This window comes from Aethalodelphis obliquidens, unplaced genomic scaffold, assembly GCF_003676395.1.
Source record: "Aethalodelphis obliquidens isolate GAN/ISIS:26980383/991018 unplaced genomic scaffold, ASM367639v1 scaffold69, whole genome shotgun sequence".
Taxonomy (NCBI): domain Eukaryota; kingdom Metazoa; phylum Chordata; class Mammalia; order Artiodactyla; family Delphinidae; genus Aethalodelphis; species Aethalodelphis obliquidens.
The window spans coordinates 154,512-177,726 of NW_020838013.1; the positions used below are offsets into that span (position 1 = coordinate 154,512).

The 23,215-nt window shown below is 44.0% G+C and overlaps 1 protein-coding gene across 16 annotated transcripts; it reads right to left on the reverse strand.

Annotated features, from left to right (window-relative positions):
* Positions 1-444: 444 nt before the first annotated feature.
* On the reverse strand, positions 445-23,202 carry CPSF7 (cleavage and polyadenylation specific factor 7). Of its 16 annotated transcripts, XR_003429468.1 has the most exons (11): positions 22,365-22,938; positions 15,663-15,881; positions 14,718-14,821; positions 13,943-14,115; positions 10,663-11,077; positions 10,040-10,158; positions 7,644-7,812; positions 6,853-7,020; positions 5,628-5,806; positions 3,520-3,554; positions 445-2,496 (listed from the first exon to the last, which is right to left on the reverse strand). XR_003429468.1 is itself a non-coding variant. In XM_027090398.1 (10 exons), the coding sequence occupies exons 2-9, from the start codon at positions 22,416-22,418 to the stop codon at positions 6,858-6,860; spliced, it is 1,389 nt and encodes a 462-aa protein (XP_026946199.1). In that variant the 5' UTR covers positions 22,419-22,473; positions 23,091-23,202; the 3' UTR covers positions 445-2,496; positions 6,853-6,857. The 16 variants fall into 16 exon arrangements, 12 of the variants coding, with proteins under 12 accessions (XP_026946199.1, XP_026946198.1, XP_026946197.1 ...); XR_003429467.1 differs by lacking the exon at positions 3,520-3,554; XR_003429465.1 differs by having other exon boundaries at positions 445-3,554.
* Positions 23,203-23,215: the final 13 nt, after the last annotated feature.

A 23,215-nucleotide genomic window follows, 5' to 3' on the forward strand; every position in this document is an offset into this window, starting at 1 on the left:
ACAGCTATCATTTTCATCTTAGAAACGAGAGAGACTGAGGTTGTGCTGCTCGTCCGTGGTTAGACAGATTTAGATGTGAAGGAGGCACTAGCCAGCATATCTTCTAACGCCTAGCAGAGGACTCTTCCCTTTATGAACTCGATGACATCGGAACTGAACTGTACAAGGTAGGACATTTATTCTGAGAATAAATCTTAGGAACCTTGAAGGATAAAAGATGACTTGGAATTAACTAGGCTGTTTGGATGGCTAAGGAAAAAAGCTAAACCTCAAGGGGCACCTCCAAAGGTTCGCACGAGGTCTCCTAGGAGGTGTACCACACGCACTACACACGCCCACCGTGCAATCCCAGCTGAGAACTCAGGGATTCACTCCCCTCCCAAAGCCTCTACATCAGCCCACACCCGTGTCCCAGACACCTCAACAAATCTATTCAATGCAGAATCCGTGAAACAGCTCACACCCCATTTATTATTTAAAAATATTTTGTTACAAAAGGAAAAAAAATACAATGCAGTATAAAAGATTGACAGTGTCATCAAGTTTATTACACAATTTTCAACCTATCAGAAAGACAAACAAATCACCAACAACAGGGGGACGGGGCCTTGGCCTTTTTGAGGGTTGGGTTTTTTTCCTTTTGCTATCAGGAAATAAAACTAAAAATTGTGTCACCAAGTAAAAACAAAACAAAAATGGGGAGAAAAAAATTCTCCGGGTAAACGGCTTTTCTGGTATTCTATATATTTTTTTCTCCTTAAACTGTCACCTTACTTGGGTTTCTCTACATTAAAAAGACACCCGGAGCTGCTCTTGAGGATAAGCACATCACTTAACGCTTGGCCGGCTGGGCAGGGTGCCATATTCTGAAGTGGAGGTGGGGATGGGGTTGGGGGACAGGGGGAAAAAAGCTACAAACCTGTAGCCTCTGTCCCAAGGGAATGTGCCTCTCCAACCCTGGGGGACTCCCTCAGTGACTGAGCGAGGGCTATGTCAGAAACGTGCAAGGAACAGAGGAAGGCTTCGGTCCAGCTCAGTCTCTCCCCTCTGAGCCAGAAGGGTCTCCAGCGACCCTACATCCCACGTGCCACGTTTCCTGTTCGATGTCGCGTGCCCTACAGACGCGTGCGGAAGTAGCATCTGTCGCCCCGTGGGTACCGCAGGACCCTGTTGCTGCTGCTTCTTTCAGCAGCAGCCGCCTCACAATTTGGATGTTATGGGAAAAGCAATTCCATTTGCCTGTGTAGAATATGGCCCCCAGAGTGGTGGTCCTTAGAATTCTGAGCTGAGCTCATTAAAGTCAGGCTCCACTTCTTCCTTGCTCCTTATCAGAGGCAGCAAGTACCTCCAGGCAGAGCGAGGGGAGCTATTAAGTCAAAATTCAAAAGGTGAAAAAATACCAAATTTGTGACTTTACCTACTAGTGCCGGGTTATCCCACAATAAGTAAAAGTATGTACCTGGAGGATGCAAGCCCATGCTCACATCAAACCTGAAAAAAGAAAAGCCTATGGAAGTAGGCCATATCCCGCCCAACTTGCCTCCTTCCCCACTCCTAGTATTTCACAAGGGTTCTTCACTGCTGAGGTCCGATGTCCCCGACTCCCAATGGCAGTACCTTCCTCTAAAACAAGGAAGCAGCCTTCTTGGGGGAAGGGCTCCACATGTGAAATGGAAAAGCCCCAGGGAAAGGGAACATCTAGTGGAGCTGGTTATTGCAAGAGGCAACCGAACCAAGCAAGAAGCAGTAGAGGGTGGTAACTGGCTCTGCCAGGCTCCCCAGCAGAAAGCAACCTCATGGGCCTTCTCTGCTTAGGAGGGGCAAGTCCACTGAGCAGGCTGGGCAGCAGGGAGTTAAAAGGGTTTTAGCCCCCTGGGAGGTCAGGGAAACAAACCGTCAATGAGTAAGAGGGAAAAGCAAGAATAGGAGAAGCTTTCCATAAAGTAATTTCTGTTCTCATGGTCCCTCCTCAAAGGGCTGGGCAGGTAAAGGAGTTAAAGAAGTGGTATGTTAGCAAGGGGTTTGGACCCTCTTCGCCCCATCAAACCCAGTGCTGAGGGCAGGACCCTGGGCATATTTTGGCACACCCAGTCACTCTCCTAGATCCCACAGGGAGGATCCGTTTCCTTTGGGAAGGATGTCTTCCCATCAACCTCACCACTGAACTGCTCCTGGAGAATCAGAAACTCATACGTTTCCTTGGACAAAGCACCGTTCTCTATGGAGACCAGGGACCTGGACATGGTTTCTTCCTGTCTGCCACCCTCCCAACCACATGAAGTCTTTAGGTTCTTTACCCTGGCAAACAGGAGTGGGACTGGGAGGGCTGCCAGGCAATCTTCAATCTTGCAGGGCAGAGGGTATTCCCTGTGGGTGTCTGGAAGGGGTTAGGGGCTTGGAGAAAGGGGAAGGGGTGGAGCGGCCTCCGTCCTTTAGTCCTGATCAAGGTGAGGAGATGCAAGTCCATTAAAAAAACATTTGCTTCCAACCAGACTCCTGCAATGAGAACATCAGAAGAGAAGAAAGAAAATACAAGTTAGAGGTTACTTTCCGATTAACAGGGGCTTATATAAATTATACTGGCATTTTCAAAAGTTAAAACGTATGAAGTAGGGGATGCAGACAGAGAGAAGGCAAGCCTGGGAAAGTAAAAGACAGCAGAACTGTCTGGGAGTGTTTGGCACTGTGAGTAGTGAGGGAATGGTTGGAGGAGAACAGAGGAAAGAGGAGTGACATTTTACTTTAAGGTTAGGGGGCAAAACATAGACAATGAAATGAGGCATCAAAGCAGTTTGACTGAAAAGGAGACTTTGGCTGGAAACTACTACATTTCAAGAAAAGTTGCTCTAAGGGAGCATGGTGAGTTTAAATACTGTTTCAGAAAATCTATTCTGAGCAAGTCATAGCTTACCTTAAGGGGAAGGGGAAAAATCTGGAAATGGGAAGTACAATGGTAAGAAAACAAGTGTGTACATAACCAAATCCATTAACCCCCAAATACCCAAGAGGCCCTTGCAGGGAGCATGTACTTACACAAGAAAACTAAACTTTTTTCCTTCTTTTAAAGAAGCATACACATACACACAGAGCCAGAGATGTTCCAAGTACCACCACTCAAGAGATTCTAGTCCTCCCCAGATGACAGGTGTGGGTGAGGGGCCAAGAAGCATACTAACACCAAGCAGGAGTGATGTGGTCAGGCCAGAGCAGAAAGCAGAGCACGGAGGTCAAAGAAGATAATCAGCAGTCACCATCCAAGAAAACTAAAAGCACGGTTAAGAACTTCTGCTGAGCAGTGAAGGACTGTTAAGCCACTTGTCACATCTCGACCTAACTTAAGGTCCCCAGTACACTCAGCCCTCTTTCCAACGTTGTAACATCCATCTGCAGGGGGTGGCCTCGTCAATCTTACCACACAAAATAGAACTGACAGCGAAAAGGAAAAGGGGGAATTAAATTCAGGCTTAGGATTTCTACTAACACCCAAACTGGCCACATGGCCTATACATAAATGCTCACCTTTAATGTATGCACTTCTGTAACCGGGAGGAGCTCTGCAAGAAAAACTACATCCATAAGCTGCCTGATCCTTCTACACTCTGAAATGGCACCATTTCACCCTGGGGTCCTCAGAATCTGTCATGGCCTCTGGTTTCTCTAAGCATCTATGCAGGCAGGTATCTTTCTCATTTTCTGTAAGAGGAAACTAAAGCCCTCAGTGACTCCTCAATTTCATACCGTTTGGGTTTCCGAATCTTTGCATTAGATCAAAATTGAACAGAATGCTCAGTTTTCACTGGACCAGGAGGATAGCAATGAGGTGAGAATTACTATATTTCAAGCAGGATAATGTCCTAAAATAATGAGACAACAGCCAACAACTACAAAAACTTGAAGCCACAGACAACCTAAGAATATCCTCAAACTCCAAAGCGCACACACGTATACCACAAAAGTGATGTAATTTGGGAACTGTTGCTACAAAACAAGACTCAGAGGATAACTAATGCATCAGAAGTAAACTACAGTTGACCCTTGAAAAATACAGGTTTGAACTGCGCTGGTTCACTTACATGCTGATTTTTTTTCAATAAATACGTACTACAACAGAATCTGAGGTTGGTTGAATCTGTGGATGGAGAACTGCAGAAATGGAGGGCTGACTATAAAGTTATACTCGAATTTTTGACTACGCAGAGGTCAGCTCCCCTAACCCCTACACTGCTCAAGGGTCAACTGAACAGCACCCATTTCTTAGAGGTTATAGCTCCATTTTGGTGGTAATGTTTGAATGCAGACAGAGGACAAAGTGGGTCAATCAGACTTCAGGTCCCAGAGGTCGTGCCCATCCTGAGGAAGGATGGACAAAAAAGCCTGCTGGTTTTTGCTGCCCCTAGATGGAATACACCCTTTGCTCTCAGGGAACAGCTCTCCGTATAGTATAAATACTAGTATTTTCTAACTAAAAGGTATTGTACTCAGAGCTTGCAAAGTTATCAAGGTAAATGAGGCCCAGGCACCATCTCCTCAACATGACATCTCCTAAGTCACAACTTGGTACCTGCAGATGAAGTTAAGAATCCCAGGATGAGAATGTGAGAAATGGACATTTTTGGGGGGTCAAATTCAGTTCTTTTGGACTAATTAACCAGAAGGAATAACCAACGTACCTAAAGGGGTGACTAGGAAAAGTGGGGAACTGGAAAACCTGCCTCAAGAGTTAATTTTCCTCATTTGTCATAGGCCTGCACCAGCCAAATGACTGTTTTCTGGGAACTACTGGGTTATAGGATTTTTCAGTTTTTCAAATTGAATCATCCTCATAATGGAAGAAAAGTCCCACTTTACAGGTGGAAAAAAAATGAAGCAAGATGACAGCTGAAGTCTCAGGTTCAGGTGTTCAATCCCCGAAGTTCTAATGATCAGAGGATCTCACAATTTTTCTATCAAAAGGCTGTCAGGAGCAAAGCCGCCAAGAACAGTGACATGCAGTTACACGTTCCGACTACTAACCTACGTGGCCCCAGAGACTATAATTCATGCTTTGCACAGACCAAGTACTACCTCCTTCGTCACTCTTATCCTAGTCAGCTCCAAAGGACACACACGGTGGGCTGCAGGACTGGGGAGGGTGGTGACTGATACTGAATCTACAGCAACACTAGCAACTGTGCTCAAACAAGGGAAATGCTGCGGCTGCTACAGGAGGGAGGAGGCCGGTCACAGACCCACTCCACCCACCCTCCCGCCCACTGCCTGAGACTCAATTAGGCCAACGCTGTTTAAAACTCCGCTTAAGTTAATGGCAGAAACAACAAAGTAGAGGGCAGTAGCCAAACGTAACAAGACTCCTTTCTTACTTGTTTAGTAGGTTGTCACTAGGCAACAGTTTACAGTCCAGCTACCGCTTGTGAACTACAGGCACTCACAAGAAGGGGGGAGGGTTTCTTTTCCTTTCTGCATCCAGTCATCCATCTGTCCACCCCAAAGATACCAAGCAGAACTATTCCTACTCACCTTCCACAATTACCATTACTTCAGACCAACCAAATCAGCCAAACACCAAGGACATTATCCTAATGTACTTGATGTGAAGCCACAAAATTGAGAAGAGACCCCAAAGTCACCTGGGTCATGCAATAGCCTTCAGGAACCACAAACGTACCATCCCCGCCAGAGTCTCGACTACTTTTACAGATCTCCAAAGAAACAGAGTCAACAACTGCTCTTGCTTGCTTATATACTAGAAACAGTCTTTGTTGGAAGCTTGTTTTCAGTTGGGATTGCCAAGCTGGTGGGATGTAACCTGGAGCGTGAGAATGAAAATAACAGAGCTGAAGCCCCTGAACCAGCCAAGCCTAACTCAACTTTTCAGTTACTTGAGTTAATGTAGTTCCCCACCCCTAACTCTCCTGCCTGTTTTGGTTTATTAAAAAAAAAAAAAAATCACTGTAAGTTTTTCCAAAACAATTATATCCTGCCATTGAAATATCCTCCACAGTCTCTAAAGCTTTAAAGATAATTTTTTTCAGATCAGCTTTCTCCTGACTAAAGTATCCTGATTTTCAAAATCTTTTTAATACATATTAATTCTTAAAAATCATTAATGTTGCACCTTGAAAACTTACAAGTAGGCAATGGTCTTACTTTTTTCTGTCTTGGTCAATTTTCCTGATTTTTTCATTTGAAAGTTTGGTGGGGTTAAAGTATAACAATGAGGGACTTCCCTGGCGGTCCAGTGGTTAAGACTCCGTGCTCCCAATGCACGGGGCACGGGTTCGATCCTTGGTCAGGGAACTAAGATCCCGCAGGCCACACGGCGCAACCAAAAAGAAAGTAAATAAATAATAAACAAATAAAACATAACAATGACAATAACAATAGCTATCATTTATTGAGAATTTACTAAGTGACAGGTACTATGAGTGCTAAATGCTCTATATGGATTAGCTCACTGAATACTCAGCAATCCAATGAGACAGTCGCTTTTATTATCTCCACTTACAAATGAGGAAACTGAGGAACAGAAAGTAATATGGCTGGAGGAGCTGGAATTCATAACCTGGCATCTACCTGCAGACACTGTGTTCTTAGCCATTATGCCGTGTTGTCTCAGATACCAGGTGAAAGCAGTCAAAAAACAAGCAAAAATAGCTTAATCTCAGGTCCATTTCAGGGTGCGACTCCTCACAAACAAGCAGAAAACCTGCCCTCCTGAATTTTTGGTTACCTAAATAGGAAGTCTTCCCATACCCTTTTCTTGTTTTAAAAGGAGAGAGAGAAATCTTTACTATCAATAATTTTTCTTTCATAAGAGATCATCAACCAGCCAGCAATGAGGCTTCATCCCACCTTTCTCAGTGGTGCCGGTCCCGTTCTCTATCCCGGTGTCTCTCGTGCTCTCGGTTCCTTTCTTGGAAATAATCATCATGCCGATCTTCATTATGAAGCAGGTCCCGGTGCCTCCTGCTGCTTTCCCGGGACCGGCTCGGTGACCTCTCTCGGGACCGATGTCTTTTCCTATTAGAAGGATACTTTTCAGCCTCACTCAGAGGGCTTACCCCATTCTTTCTAAGAGTATTGTGTTTTGGTGTCTTCTACTATTTGCCTAAACCACTCTTCTGTTACTCTATCATGGCCCCTAGTCTTTTTTGGAAAATTAATAACAAACTTGTTGAGATCTTACTAACGTATCAGGCACAGTGCTAAGAGCTTTACATGCATTATCTCACCTAATCTTTACAACAGGTCTGTAAGATAAGTACTACCATTGTCCCCTTTTTAAAAATAAGAAAAATGAGGCTTGGAAAGTTGAGTAACTTCCATATTCAAGGTCATGCAGGTAGTTAGGAGCAGGACTGAGATTCAAATTCAAGAATGTGTGGCTCCAAAGCCCATGTTCTGAACTACGTCAGTCTTTCCTCCTAAATCAGCCCACCGCCTCACCAAACACAGATTTCAGACATTACAACATTTATTAATGTAAACGTTTGATTAATTTTTTTCCCTTAAAGACACGAGGGCTAGGTCTGCTCTTTCAACTAGGTCCTTGCCAGATACCCTGGGCTCCTTTCCTCCCCCTGCCAGTCCCTGGAAGAGTGCTGCTCAGGGCTGGCAGGCTGCTGAAGCAATCATCAACTCACCTGGATGAGCTCCCGCTGGCACCCACACTGTAAGACTTGGCTTCAATGCCATGAAGACAGTCCTTAAGGGAGGAGATGAGGACACGGCAACGCTCATCATTGGCGACCCGGGACTGTTTGATAACAGCAATGGCTGTGAGCAGCGTCTCAATCGCGTCGCTGTAATCCCCTGACAGGGGATGGATGGGAAAGGCCAAGGATGAGCAGAGGCAGTAAACTAACTGATGAAAAGGAGAACTCAGGAGGACACAAACCAAGAGTAAAAAGCTGTCCCACAGAACCACAGTAAAATGGATGAGGCAGAAGTGGCAGGTATAAAACTGTATGGCACCTATATTCTAGTGGTCTGGAATCAGACAGATGCTCTCAGACACTGCTAGTGGATGTATAATCCGGCACGTCATTGTCTGAGGGTTATCAGACAGCATCCATTAAAATAAACAATGTGCATACTTTTTGACCCAGCACATCTAAAAATTTTCTACTTCTGTTCACAAGTATATAATTTAAACAATGTTTGTTTCAGCGTTGTTTGTTGTATTAAAGAATCAAAAACAACTTAAGGTTCCTTCAGTAGGGTCTGGCTATATAAATTATGGAACATTGGTTCTACAGAATACTACATGGTCATTAAAAAGCATGAGGTAAATCTGTATGTAAACAAAGCAATCCATGTAAAGCACTTAGCACAGTGCCAGGCACACAGTAAGGGCTCAATAAACGTTAGGCATTAGTTGATGTAACAGATGTCCAGAATGTATTTTTAAAAAGCTGTGAAACAATATTCCATCAAAATTACATATGTATTTTGCTACATGCACAGAAAAGAAATCTGATGGATAGACACTAAATTGTACAAGGTGGTCTTATTGATGGTCCTTGTACAGAAGCCTTTCATTTATTAACACTGCACATTTCTGTCTGAATTATTTTAAATCTATAACCAAATACATATATACATACAAGTAACATATCTAAGACATGTATGTTGTGTGTGCACATATATATTATATATGCACACACATATTTTTAATTATGCTGCCATCAAGAACTAGCTCCTTCATTCCTCACATCTGAGCAATGTTTGGACTCAAGGAGAGTGGTCAGGGTGGGTACTTGAACAATGCTTTTGCAAACTAAAGCTTTCTTAGCGTTAAGGACAAGATAATACAAGGAAAGCATGAAACCAGGCAGGGGTCCAGTGACAGTGGACTAGCAGCTCCCCCTGTGCGAGGCAGTGAAGAACAAAACAGAGACTGTGAAGGACCTGCAATTCTGTGGAGATCTAAGAACACCAGGATTTTGGCTCTACCAGAGTAGGGAATTTTTGCCTATTTTGTAGGAATTCAATAAATATTTGTGGTTTGAATGACTGGAATGAGAACAAAGCAAAGGGAGGAGACAGAGGTTCAGTTATTGATCATCTCAGTGTGAAGGAACTGGTGAAGAACAATGACTGTTTTTCTTTATACTCTGTATATCTGACTTGCTACAATGAGCATAGATTATTTTCTAATTTAAAGAGATTTACTCAGATGTCATGAAGGTTTCTGGTGAAAAAAAGAGAGAGAAAATATACATACTTTCTGTCTTTAGTCCACTCTGCATTCAAATTTTGTAGTCAAAGACGAGAAATTATGGAAAATGGATGATAACAGAGTTAACTTATTTCTTAGGAGATCTGACAATCTATATTTACATTCATGTAGGAAACTCACAGGAAGAAAGTGAATATGATTAGTGCTATAATGCAAAACTTGGACCAGAACCCGGAAACTTCCTATATTCTCTTCTCTTAGGAACCAAAGGTTATGTTCCCCTGGCTCTCAAAGACATGGCTTCTGGTTCTGCCCACTCAATACTGACAGCAAGGCAAAAGTTAGTTGTAAGGGTATATTATGCCTTAAGATTGACACCCAACAGACTTGTCTCTTTCTAGGATAGGTTACATGGAGGCCACCAGCTCTGCCTCGATCCCCAAATGTAATCAGATTCCATATCCACCATCATCATCAGTTCTAAAAACCCAAGGTCTATACTTGGCATTGGACTCATTACATAGACACAAGATCCACTGATCAACCACTGAGATCAAGATCTCCGTGAGGCAGGAAGTTCATTCTATAACAAACACCACAATGAGCATTAGTTATTTATATTCTAGGCACTAAGTTGGTTTTCATGGGGCAGGTCTAGACACAGGCTAAACAAACAGCACCAGTGGAGCTCCCCAAAAGCCAGGAAACCAGGTTACCATATTGCTTTTCAAAATGTGCCACTCTTGCGAATCTACTAGTGCTCCAACTTTATCTTGTTGAATTTCTTGCCAATGGAAATGACAAAACAATGGAAAAACTAAAGGTAAGGAGAAGGCAGCAACGGTAAGGATGAGTTACCTGCACTGGCTCCAGATACAGCTTTGGAAATGGCACTGCTGGAAATTGCTCTGTTCCGCTTCATGATCTCTTCAAATTCTGCTTCACTCACTGTAGAGGGCGGAGGGCCCGAATCTCGGCTGCACACAGAAATAATACCACTCCTGACTGCCCACACCCCTTGTTAACTTTACCATACTCTAGAGTACTATGCTATTTAACTGTGCTCTCCTGTATAATGTCTTAAATGGTTCTCAGCCTGTTCACATGTTTTATATGTTCATGTTCTCTTCAAAGACAGGATTTATGTCATATACTTTTGTAATTCTGGCATGACTCAACAGTGCTCGACACTCATAGCATTCCTAACAGTGACTTATAGCACTCCATTTAATCAACTGCCTTAAAAAGGGATACGAAGGACATGGTTTGGGTTGAGAGGTAAGACGCAAACAAAATACCAAACAAAAACATTCTCTAATAGTTAACTATTTCCCAGGACTCAATACTATGACAACAGTTTCCACAAGGGAAAATACAAGAATTCAGTGCTCACTTACTTCCTCAGGGAGAACAAAATGCTTAAAACACTGTCTACCCCACTATGCCTGGCTCAGATCTGAAAGGAACAAGATGGTCCTTACCTGCCATGGTGGTTATAGGGTGCCGAGGCCTTCATGTAAGTATCTGGTGGAGGCCCCACTGTGGCATTTGGTGGGGGGAAGAAGGCTGGATTGAGGTGAAGGGCAGGTGGGATGGCCCCAGGGGGAGGTACAGTCAGATGAGGAGGTAATCGAGGAGGAGGGGGCATGAGATGCTGGTAGTGGATGCCAGGAGGAGGAGGAGGGACCCCAAAGCTTGAGGAGAGAGGTGGTGGGGGTGGAATTGGGGGTGGGGGCAGACCCATCAGGGGAAGGGCTGAAGGAGGGCGATTGAAGTAGGGCAGCACACTGGGGGGCTTATCCACACGGGCAGATGAGGGTACAAGGTTCTCAGAGGGTGTGGCCCGTCCATCAGCAGAATCACTAGAATCTCGGGAGTGGGCCCGTGGAGGTATTCCTATGAAGCAAAACAGAATCACTGTTACTGTCCAACCTTTAGACATAACCACGGGACCAGGTCATCCTTCAGCAAGTCATCTGACACCATACTAAGGAAGGCGACAGGTAGCTGAGAAAGAAGGTAAAATCACCTGTTTTTCTTTGGCCTCAGAGAGAAAGCTCAGAGGCAACCGAGTTAAGACATAAACCCAGGAAGCAAAGCCACCCTAAATTCTGTATGTTAAAGAATGCTCTTTATCTAGAACTCTCAGTGCCTCACATTTAAGTTACCCTTAGCTTTGCTTTCTATTTTTAAATGCAGAAGGACCCTGATAACCCATGAGAAAATGACAGTGCTGAGGTATGTTCATCACTGGTCAGCTGGATTCAAGCTGATTCGAAATCCCATTTTCTCTGGTAGTTGTTCAGGGACTCTTTCCTTAGACTAGTAATAGTTAACCTTCTTTATCCTGCTATATACTTGAAATTTTCTCTTTGCCATGGCTCTTTGGCCAGGGAATTTGGGGGAAGGGAGGGAAGGGCAGGGGATGGATAACACTTCCTCCATCCAAGTACCCAAACTGGTAACTGGGACGGGGAAGAGCCACAGAACAGAGAGTAGAAGACTGGAGGTTAAATGAGAAAACACGGGAGACAAGCCAAGGAAAGATCTGCCCACAGAATGAGCAGATGGCACACAGCTGACACCACGGACTCCTAGCAAAAGCCTGGTACAAAATATGCCTGAAACCTGGGAAACTCCCCCTACATTTCAATGGCCCAAACCCTCTACCCCACAGGGCAGCCCACTAGGAACATCATCGTGGAACGGTGGTATGGTGTTGTGCAAAACAGGGGCTCAAAACATGTTTGTATACAGCTGGAAACATGGCTCTGACACCGTCAAGTCATTTGGTTAAACCTGTTCCCTCTTTCCAATTTAACAGTCTACTCTAAGCCTGGTTAATGTGGAATCCAACAGAAGAATGTGATCACATGGTCTTGGGAGTCTTGGAGGTAGAAAGATGCCATTAGGAGACAAGTGTGGAGAGAAAGAAGAGTGCTCCTTAAACAAAAACTTGTTAGTAAACACTAACTCCTGATGAAAGCACAAGGTGGAATTAATCCCCTTGGCAACCACCTTGGTTCCTCTAACATAGTTTATCACCAGTGCCTACCATAGCATTCTCTTGCTTTTCATGTCTCACACACATGGCAACGTGCTATTTCCCTGAGTTCTCTCAAGCTGAAGAAAGAAGAGGTATTAGCAAGTGTAATCCTCTGAAAGTTAGCTACCTTCCCAGCTACCGTTCCCACACTAGCAAGGGTTCTTTTTGTATCTATGGCCACAAATCCCAAGAGTAGCAACCACTGTTAAGCAGACTAAGTCAACCAGCTATACTTAGTGAATTAACAGAGCCCAAGTCCATCAACATGACAGCGCAGAAAAACACCACTCAGTCAGCACCATCACTTCAGCAAAGAAAGCTAACATCAAGGAGTAAACAGCCAGGTGGTGCCAGGACTGTTAGGTGCTCAATGCAGCTGTAAAATTATACATCTTAAGAAAGCTAGAAGAGGCGGGAATCATAGAAAGACTCTGAAACACAATGGACTTTGAAAATTCAGGTTATCAAGGAAGAAAAGTATGTGCCTTCTAACCCAGAGCAATAGCTCACACCACTTCCATCTAGGCTCTCAATATAGTTATAAGAACATAGTTGTTCCTATGCAAGAGTTGAGTGGCCATATTTCCACCTTCAGTCAACCTATCCAAGGTCCCAGTGGACTACCCAATCAATAAATACAAGGCACTATTTTGAGAGCAGGACCTAAGCAGTGACAGAAAGTGGGTAACGAAAACTTTGCCATACCCCGTAAAACGAAAGTAATGGCAGTTGACTGTTTCAGGCAGGGCCTTGCAGGGTGGCTGCACCTTCTGAAGTCAGGACAATCCAAGGTTGGTCCCCAGGTTTCGCAGGTTCAGAAACTTGATTTTAACAGTTCACCCAGGGATGACTGGACCCTAGGAGATTGATTCACACTATCCAAACTCACAAGAGACTGATTCATAAACCAGAATGACAATTTATTAATTTACAATGAGAAATATAACTGCCAAGCAGACTGGAATACTTGTGTCGGCTGGTCAGCGCATTCTCTTCCCAGTAGGAGAGCCTAGTTGGGAAACCAAATTAGTATCAGAAGGTGTCTTGGTGAGCACAGGGTCAGAATAAAGGGAATAAGGTGAGCTTAAGGCATACTATCATCAGGCTAAGGTAGCATGATGCAACTTTCTTTACTAATGGGAAACACTTGCCAAGCAAACTAAAATCGCAGGTAACAGAAAGGGTACCCAACCCCCCTGGTCAATGCTGGAGAAACACTGTTAAATTCTTACTCTCCAGCACTCCTCTTGGTCGACTCCTTACAGAACACCCTTCCAGTGTATGTTCACGACAAGGTTACAGCCATCTTTATGTGTCATATTTATATTTTATGGTGGTTGCTTCTTAATAATTTATACACACGTCTTACAATTAAGCCCATTTGCTATACACTTGATTTTTTAGATAGAAACACATAATTTAGACTTGACAGGAACTTTATATGTCGCGTGTCTAGTTCAAATGGGGAAGTAGGCCCTAAGCAGTAAAGTGACCTGCCCAAGGTCACATAATGAGTTAGTGGCAAAACTGAGCCATAACCTGAACCTACCTGACTCCTAGCACATGAGGCTCATTTTTTGGCTTACCTACTGCCATGCTGTCACCCATAATCACCACCACCCTCTCTCAAACTCTTCCACATCGTAGGCCAAGCCTACACCACAGAAAACAAACCCACAAACTTCCCCCCCTTCATACAGATGGTCTCCACGTACCCCCTCTTGGGACTCGGACGCACTCACGTTTCCGAGCCTGTGCCTCAAACTGTGACAGGTTCTGGCGGGTGGCTGGCCTCACATCCACTTTTTCTCCATTAAGAACTTTTCCCGGCAGAAGTTCCAACAACTTGTGGACAGAGTTTTCAGAGGCTACCACCACCTCAGCATACCTTGAGGAAGAAAAATTAAAAACGAGTGAAATCTACTAGACAACCAAGACAGGAACACAGAAATTCTCTTCCACTTTTAGTGAAAACTGGTAAAGCCAAGGATACCTTGCTAATATTTTTTTTTTAAGATTTTTTTGATGTGGACCATTTTTAAAGTCTTTATTGAATTTTTACAATATTGCTTCTGTTTCATGTTTTGGTTTTTTGGCCCTGAGGCATGTGGGATCTTAGCTCCCAGACCAGGGATCGAACCCACACCGCCTGCATTGGAAGGCGAAGTCTTAACCACTGGACTGCCAAGGAAGTCCCTTTTTTTTTTTTATCTTTCTAATATTAAACACACAAAACTACTAAAAACAAACAGGTGTCATGCTAAAATTTTCCTATTTATTTCAAATTAGAAATCAGCTTTCTTTGCCTCTCAATGGATGGATGTTCTCCTACATTGCAGCTAGGTCCCCATTCTAAGGTGGTTTGTTAAAACCAAGGCAGTAAACTGGGCCAGGGGTGGGAGGGATTAAATTACAGTGCCAAAATAACAGTACAGATATGTCATCCCAATGGCTACAAACTAAAAGGGGCTTCTCAAATCCAGACCTCACCCTTTGGACTGGCCATTTGCTCGATTCTCTGCAAATTTCAACTCCACCACATCATAGACTCCTACAGAGCGAATAACCTGGATCAGCTGCTGGTCTGTGGTCCACTGGGGCCGGCAAAATGGAAAAGGAAGAAATGTCAAGAGCTACACCCCCCTCCCCCAGAATGTCCCAAACCCTTCCCTCAAACCTAGGATTCTAGTCACAATCATGACCTCCCACAGGAAACCCAGAAGGCCATCAATATTTCAATTAGAGCACGTTTTTCCTATTGTCCTCACCCATGCAGAATTCCAAAACCACCCACCCCTGCCCCAATCCCCGTCTTTGAGACTAAGAAAATTAAAACCTATTATAACTTTGACTGCCACTTGGGCTGGCTCGTCATCAGCTCAAACGGTGATTACTAGCAGCTTTTAGTTATAGATCTGATAGGCTAGAGTTGATCACTGACAGCAACTTTCCCCTCAGTATATACATTTCTTAATTTGAAAACACCACCTCCCAGCACCAGCCCCCAAACATGTCACACAATAACTTTTGCAGAACAACAATCACCACCTACCCCGAGCGTACTACAGCTATCAAGGTCTTTGCTCCCTCTCACCCATCATTATCATAGGACCATCTAATGACCACCAAGAGTTCAAGGTGTTCACTCTGAAATCTCATCCCACAGATGACCCTGGTAGACATAAAAGCCCCAGGGTCAGGGGCGGTAACAAGATGGCAGAAAAAGCAACTACCCACTTAATCATTGCTTTCTTCGGCACCAGTACGTCCTCAGGATAGTTCTCTTTCAGAGATCAATCCAACCTGATCCCAGGAAAAAGAAATCCAACCCCATCAGAGCACAAAACAGTGCAACAGTGGTTTCTGAAAATGCCATCACCTCCCAGTGCTCTCCCTCCAGCCCACCCACAAGCCTTTTTGGTTACCCATGCTCACCCAGGAGAAACTGCCCACATAGACAGCAGCCCGCCTATTACGCAGGCCACTGTAGGTGTAGAGAATTGCAGGGGTCTTGTTATTGGGCTTGGGAGATGGCTCCTGGCGAACAGGAGGTGGCGGCTCAGTGCTGCTGCTTCTGTCATCTGAGGGCTGTGAGGTGGCTGTCAACACGTCATCGTACAGGTCAATCTGATCTGTATTGTTGAACTCTGGGTCCTAAGAGACGAGGGGTTGGCAAAGGTGGGTTTGAAAACCTTTCGTTTTGTCCATTCTATTTTACTCTAATTTACTTACAATCCACGGTCAAATATTTTATAAAACATACAAAACTTCCTTGTCCTACTCTAGGAAACTAGGAAGAAAAACTTCCCCATGTAAAACAATTTTAACACTTAATTATACTTATGTATGTAGGTGTTTCTCCTAAGACCCTGTTAGCAGTCTATAGTGTTTCTAGCTTTAATCAACTGTGAGACTCAAAAGGTATATGACGATTAAACAAGCAAACTAAGAATGCACAGAGATGCATCTGCTACTGCTATCAATGTGGCCAGCTTCTCAAGACCACATCTAAGATACACTAATGAAAATTTGTTTTCAACATCTTATGCTATTTCCAAAATCAAGAGTTACACAAAACTTACTCTTCTACTTAATAAGAAATAGAGTAGGGCTTCCCTGGTGGCAAGCCCGTGCGCCACAACTACTGAGCCTGTGCTCTAGAGCCTTTGAGCCACAACTACTGAAGCCTGCTCGCCTAGTGCCCGTGCTCCGCAACAAGAGAAACCACCGCAATGAGAAGCCCGCGCACCGCAACGAAGAGTAGCCTCTGCTCCTGCAACAAGAGAAAGCCCATGTGCAGAAACAAAGACCCAATGCAGCCAAAAATGGAAGGGAGGGAGGGAGGGAGGGAGGAAGAAAGGAAGGAAAGAAGGAAGGAAGGAAAGAAAGGGAGTATATTTATTTAGAAATGTAAATCGGGGGAAAAGCATGTTAAAGTGGGAACCAAAACACAAAAAAGAATGGGAGTTATTGGTTTAAACTTTGACTTACACAAATGATTTAGAGAAGCTCTAAAACTCATAGTACATAATCCCATCTTTACATTAACCATCAAAGAAATATAAAAAATAAAAGGGAAGTGAATAATGGAGGGATTTTCCATTGTAAGTTCTATTTCTCAAATGACATGCAGATCCAATACATTACCATGACATTTATGAGACATCTTTGAGCAATACCAGAGATGTCCAATGATACACAAAAACAGTTAAGTTCTCTAAAATATAAAGGTCAGGGGCTTCCCTGGTGGCGCAGTGGTTGAGAGTCTGCCTGCCAATGCAGGGGACACGGGTTCGAGCCCTGGTCTGGGAAGATCCCACGTGCCGCAGAGCGGCTGGGCCCGTGAGCCATGGCCGCTGAGCCTGTGCGTCCGGAGCCTGTGCTCTGCAACGAGAGGCCGCGACAGTGAGAGGCCCATGCACCGCGATGAAGAGTGGCCCCCGCTTGCCGCAACTAGAGAAAGCCCTTGCACAGAAACAAAGACCCAATACAGCCAAAAATAAATAAATAAAAATTTAAAATATATATATATATATATAAAGGTCAGGAAACAGGACAAGCACCGATATCATAAGCTGTGTTATAGTAAGCTTTCAAATATGAACGTGAATTCTGCAAGATAGGCAAAATATACTTTTTGCCTATGTGATATATTACTGTTATGGACTGAATGTTTGATTCCCCCCTACATACACTGAAACCCTACTCGCCAATGTGATGGTATTAGGAGGTAGGGCCTTCAGGAGGTAACTAAGATGAGATGAGGTCTTGAGGGTAGAGCCCATGAAAGGGATTAGTGCCCTTATAAGAATCAAAAGAGCTTGCTTGCTCTGCTATGCTCTGCATGATGTGAGGATACAAGCTGGCAGTCTGCAACTGAGAGAGGCTGATCACCAGAACATGAACCTGATCTCAGTTTTCCAGCCTCTAGAACTGTGAGAAATACATTTGTTTATAAGCCACCCAGTCTTTGCTATTTTGTTACAGCAGCCCAAGCTAACACTTATATAAAAATTCCTAAAATCAAAAGAACTACTACTAAGGGACCTTAATGTTTCAGATTTTGCAATGTCATTATCTCAGAGAGGATCTTTTTATTTTAAGGATCAGACAAGTATATTTTCAGGTAACATTCTAAAACATCCAAACAGTGCTAAAGAGGATACTGCCAAAATGAGAGTACAGGGAGACGTTCGGAGTGTCTTAGGGAAACTATAGCTCATTCATGTCATTGCTGTCTTTTAAAAACAGGAATAAAGAAAGAGCCTATACTAAGGGAATAAAAGAACCTGTATTAAGTAACTTGTTTAATTGCCTGAAGGAGAATCATTTCCCCTAATGCAACTCAGGACAGGAAGCTCCAGTAACTTTCTCCCTTCAATACAATCACAAGAACTGCCGATCCTGAACTTCGACTAGAGAAGAGACTAACTACAAAATGCATTCTTAGACCTACATACCATTAGCAACTTTTGGAAACAATCTTTTAGTTTCTCAGTTTATCTGAAGAACATGCACACCATGATAATACTATTGGATTGTTCTGGTATTGAGGGGGAAAGGATTCTACTTCCTGAGGCATGTAAATAGCTTCAAGTATTACAAACACTCTTAACAAGCCCCATAGGAGAGGAGTTTGAAGCTTGTAAAAATCTCGCAAAGAGAATGGCAAAAGGGAGTAAACTTTTTAGGGGCAACTTAAAAGCAAGAAAAGGAATCAGTGAGGCAAATAAGCACAGGAAAACTATTTTAGGTAGTCAAACCTATAAATAAGGACCTTGCATAAAAAAGGATGCGTATGTGAAGAACGGGGAGAAGCTAACATTGGAGAGCACAGGGTGGATAATAAATTAAAAAGGTGAAGAAAGCTACGGCTAATAACTCAACATTTTATGTGTAAAATATTTCACAGCCTTACATCTCAAACAATCCTAACTCTAGACAAACCACTTATTTTTTTTGTTTGTTTGTTTTTTGCGGTATGCGGGCCTCTCACTGTTGTGGCCTCTCCCATTGCGGAGCACAGGCTCTGGACGCGCAGGCTCAGCGGCCATGGCTCACGGGCCCAGCCGCTTCGCGGCATGTGGGAATCTTCCCGGACCAGGGCACGAACCCATGTCCCCTGCATCAGCAGGCGGACTCTCAACCACTGCGCCACCAGGGAAGCCCCAAACCACTTATTTATTTATTCATGTACTAGGTATGATTTGCCCTTGTGGTTCAAGGTAGAGAAAGGACTTAGAAACCACTCAATTTTTTCCAATGCTCTAATCCTCAGACAACACTACTTCACACTTCAAACCAGGGTGCCTTTTTTTTTTTTTAAATAAATCAAGGATTGTGAAATGGAACTTAAAGGGAATAAGGAAACACACCATCTTGGATGGTCAGTGGAACCAAACTGCAATTCCTTCCGTGTAGTATCTGTGATTCAGAGATGTGTGTCTAAAAGTTGTAATACAAAAATTATTGCTGATAATTGGGTAGAGGACATGCAGACTCAGGCAGCTCAGACATCAAACATATCACCAGGAAATCCCCCATACTGTAAGCCTCGGCAAACAATCTACTCTTTCAGGGTTCCTTAGAGAATATGACAGACTCAATCCTGGAAGACCCTGGTGGATGGATTACCTTACCACTTTAAGAAACACAAAAGGATTCAATGAACGCAAAATTGTCACAAGATTCAAATGGTCTCTCTGTGCCACAGAGCCTCAGTTCAAAGAAGTTTGTGGGAACTTTTCTGATGCACAGGCAGACCTGTTGAGGATTCTGTTGAAGATTTTATTGAAGAAACAATGTATCAAGTTGTGTTTGGATTTAAATCTGCTAGCAACATCAGTTCACTTTACTCTTCAGTTGCTAAGACAGAAAAACAGATAGGGCCTGAGGTCTTTCAGATTACCAAATGAGCTGGTGTTTTATGCAGGTAAAGAAAAATCTAATTCTACAAATTAAGTGAAAAATACAATGTTTTACAGGCATTGATGTGGAGGGATTCATTTCAGGGAGATTAAAAAAGAAGTATGTATTTAATACTGAATTAATACCAGGGACAATTTTGCATTTAACAGCATAGGAATAACTGTGGTTGTCTCATGAAGCCTCTTGGTTTACAAAAGAGAACTTGCATGATTATGAATTTAAATGAGAACTTCCCCACCTGTCTGCTCAATGTTCCTACCTGCCAGCCCTTTTCCTGATGTCTAAGGGGAATAATAAAGCTTAGGATTTATTTTTCTCAAAGCAACCCATTTGATATAATTTTCTTTTAACTGTAACCAAAGCTCAGTTTTTGGCTTTATAATTACTATTTCCACAGTTCTCACCTCACACTCTCCTTCCATCACTGTCCACTGCTCTCAACCACCAGGAATAGAACCTCTTTTGAGTAGAAGAAATCCATTTTTTCCTTTTATCTCACTACTTCTAACACAGTGCCTAGCAAACAGAAGTAGCTCAATAAATACTTGTTGATAAAAATGAGGAAAACTAAGCATATTGTGTAAAGTACCTATCTTTGCATAAGGAACAGAACAGAGACAAAACACTCAGCAGGATGGCAGCTCTCCGTCTCTTTTCTAGTTGTTCTCCCCAGCCTAAGAGAGCAGCTGTGAACCCTAAGATTCCAACTGTAAAAGGAGTGAAGTAGCTCTGCAAAAGAGGCTTTTGTAGCACATGTTTTAAGAGATCCAGGAGTCAGCACGGTAGCGTTCCATCTAGGAACAGTGCTTATTTTCCCTGGGGAGCAAAGTACACATGACAAGGTTCTTGTGCACGGGTAAGCTTGGGATGAATCAATAACGTTCTTATAACCTTCTAAAACACAATGTGTACTTGCTGCCTTCAGTCTAAGCTTGCTTCTAACAATAGCCAAACAGAGCTTTTACCACTTCTTTAGCGCCTCCAGAACATACTAAAACCAGCTTTGCTAAAAATTAACTTACTTGTGGGGAAAAAAGCACCCTTCCCCTGACCTTCCCCCAGCCATAAGACATTCAAAATCTATACTTTTTTCAACTTACTAAGTATCAAATACTGTCCATTTGATATAAATGTCTACTTGATTTCACACACCATCTTTGGCCTATCTTAGACCCATAAAAAAGTCCTGTTTAACTAAAGAGACCAGAGAACAAATTGTTGAGGCCAATGACTTCTACCTTGACAAAGCAGTGACCATTGGATGAGGCCTATGTCTTGTCTATGACCTACAAGCTGCATTGCTTAAGAAATTATGGAATCTCATTTCTCAGACCAAATGTCCCTGTGGTCAAGGACCCTGTTCTACCCATTTCCCAAAGTGAACCAGCAGCACTGTTACCAACCCACAGATAAGGAAATTAGGGGAAAAGAAGTTTTTAAAATGAATAATTGAAAACAACTAAGGGAGCCTTGTTTTCTTGCTATCTAGTACTAAAAAAAAAAGTAAAAAGTAGTAAGTCTGATTCAAAGTAATATGAAAAACTCAGGAAAACAATGGTTTGTAACTAAATATTCTAAACCGTTTTTCTCATCCAGAAATAATTATGACGTGTTTGAAATTTAAAGAAAAATCTTCATGTATTTAAGTTAATCAACAGCCACATGTACATGACTTCAGTTTGCCTGAGAAGACATGGGAAAATGACTAACTTATGTCAAGTGAAAGAAATGGCATATATCAACCTCTTCTGTTGCTTCATATCAAAGCCAGGGTCCAATCAGAGCACTTTCCTTCCCTAGCCTGTTTTTTTTATCCTCTTTCCAGGTCCTTACATGTAGCCATTAAAAGATGCCAACAGGAAGAACCAGCTTACTGAAGTAGAACAGTGCTGAAAATAATCCAGGCAAGATATTAGTAAGTTCTAAATAGAGATTTTGGGACACTCTTGAGATTTGACCTCAAGAGCTCAGAACTGAACTGTATATGAAATTATTGTTTCAAAGGAGATTACTGTATCGTGTTTCTTGACATATCATATAGAGACCAACAAATCCAACTTAGAGCATGTGGCTGGGTCTGTATCTGCTTCGTAACTGGTTTGTCCAACACCTTTACCTCCCCCCACCAAACAAGGAGATCCATCAATAAAATTTACTTCTCAAGCCTGGAGTCAAGCTACTTCTGAAAGGAAGGAAGACAGAAAACAACTGGAATGCAGCTGAAATTAAACGTTAAAGCTATCTTTTATACCGTGCCTCTCACTGCCCTATGGGGGAGGAGACTGCATTTCTCCAGGGGCAGTTGGAGAGAATCTCAAAGGAACAGGTACCAACATCATCCTCATGAATACTATAGCAAACCTAATTCTGATTTTTAATTTTGGTTAGTCTTCGAAGAGACTGACATCCAACTTTGGCTTCCTGGGGGAGCAAGTTCCACAGGTTGATTCATCACTCTATTAAACCTCATTTTTATTTACTCTTAAATCAAAGCTTTTAAAATCAAGCCTGGAGGCTTAAGTTAACATAAAGCAGAACGATCAGAAATCTTGGAAGTCTGTGCTAGAGGGAAAATTTTAGATCTGACAGAGGGGTGTTTAGGCCTATAAAATCTTCATGGACTGACACAGCCTGGAACCACTGCAAGTTTGCTGCAAGTGATTCCTCAGCTGGTACAGGAAAATACCAATGTTCCCGATGACCGCTCACCTGATTGAACTCCTCGTCAGCATATATATCAATCAAGTCCACTCCTTCTGACATGGCTCCGGAAGGAAGATCTCGAGCCCGGAAAATGGACAAGGTAAGAAAGATGCCACTGCAGTATCCAGAAAGAAACAGAGTTAGAGGCATAAGGGTCCCAGGGTGGGATGAGGGCATTGGTTGCCAACCTCCCGTCTCCAGAGACGCAGCATCCCGGCAGCCCGAGCTCTGCCCCACCCGCTCCGCCCCGCCCCCGGCCTCGCGCCGCCCCTCGCTCTCCCAGGCCACCGGGGCTCGCGGGGCTCGCTGCCCATCACCCTCGGGCCCGACCGGAGCTGCGCCGCAGCTGCCTGGGCGCGACGAGGAAGTGCAGGCCTCTGCTCCTAAGGGCCCTCGGATGGCGCTGCGAAGAACGATCGCGGCGAAGCCCGCAGCTACAGCCCGCCGCACCTGCCGAGGCCCCAAGCGGCCCCGGCTAGAGTCCCTGCGGGTCTCGGATCTCCAACCCCCTCCGCTCCCCACCCAGGCCTAGTCCTCGCCCCCAGCTAGGCCCGCCGCGCTCCCTCCCCACAGACCCGGCCCGACGCCCTCGGCCCCCTCCCTCAAAGGCCCGCGCCTCCCGCCGCCCGCCAACTCCGGGTACCCCAAACTCAACCGACCCCCTCCCCGCCTCAGCGCCGTCCCCGAGCCCTCTTCCGGCCCAGCCGGCCCCCGGCCGCGCGCCCCCGTTACCGGGAATATGGCGGCGGCGGCGGCCAGTCCGGACTAGGCCCGAAGCGCGCGAACCGCTCTCTGCCCCAGGTCCCCCGCCGCCGGCGTCACACGCACAGCCACTTCCGCCATACGCGAGGACGCAT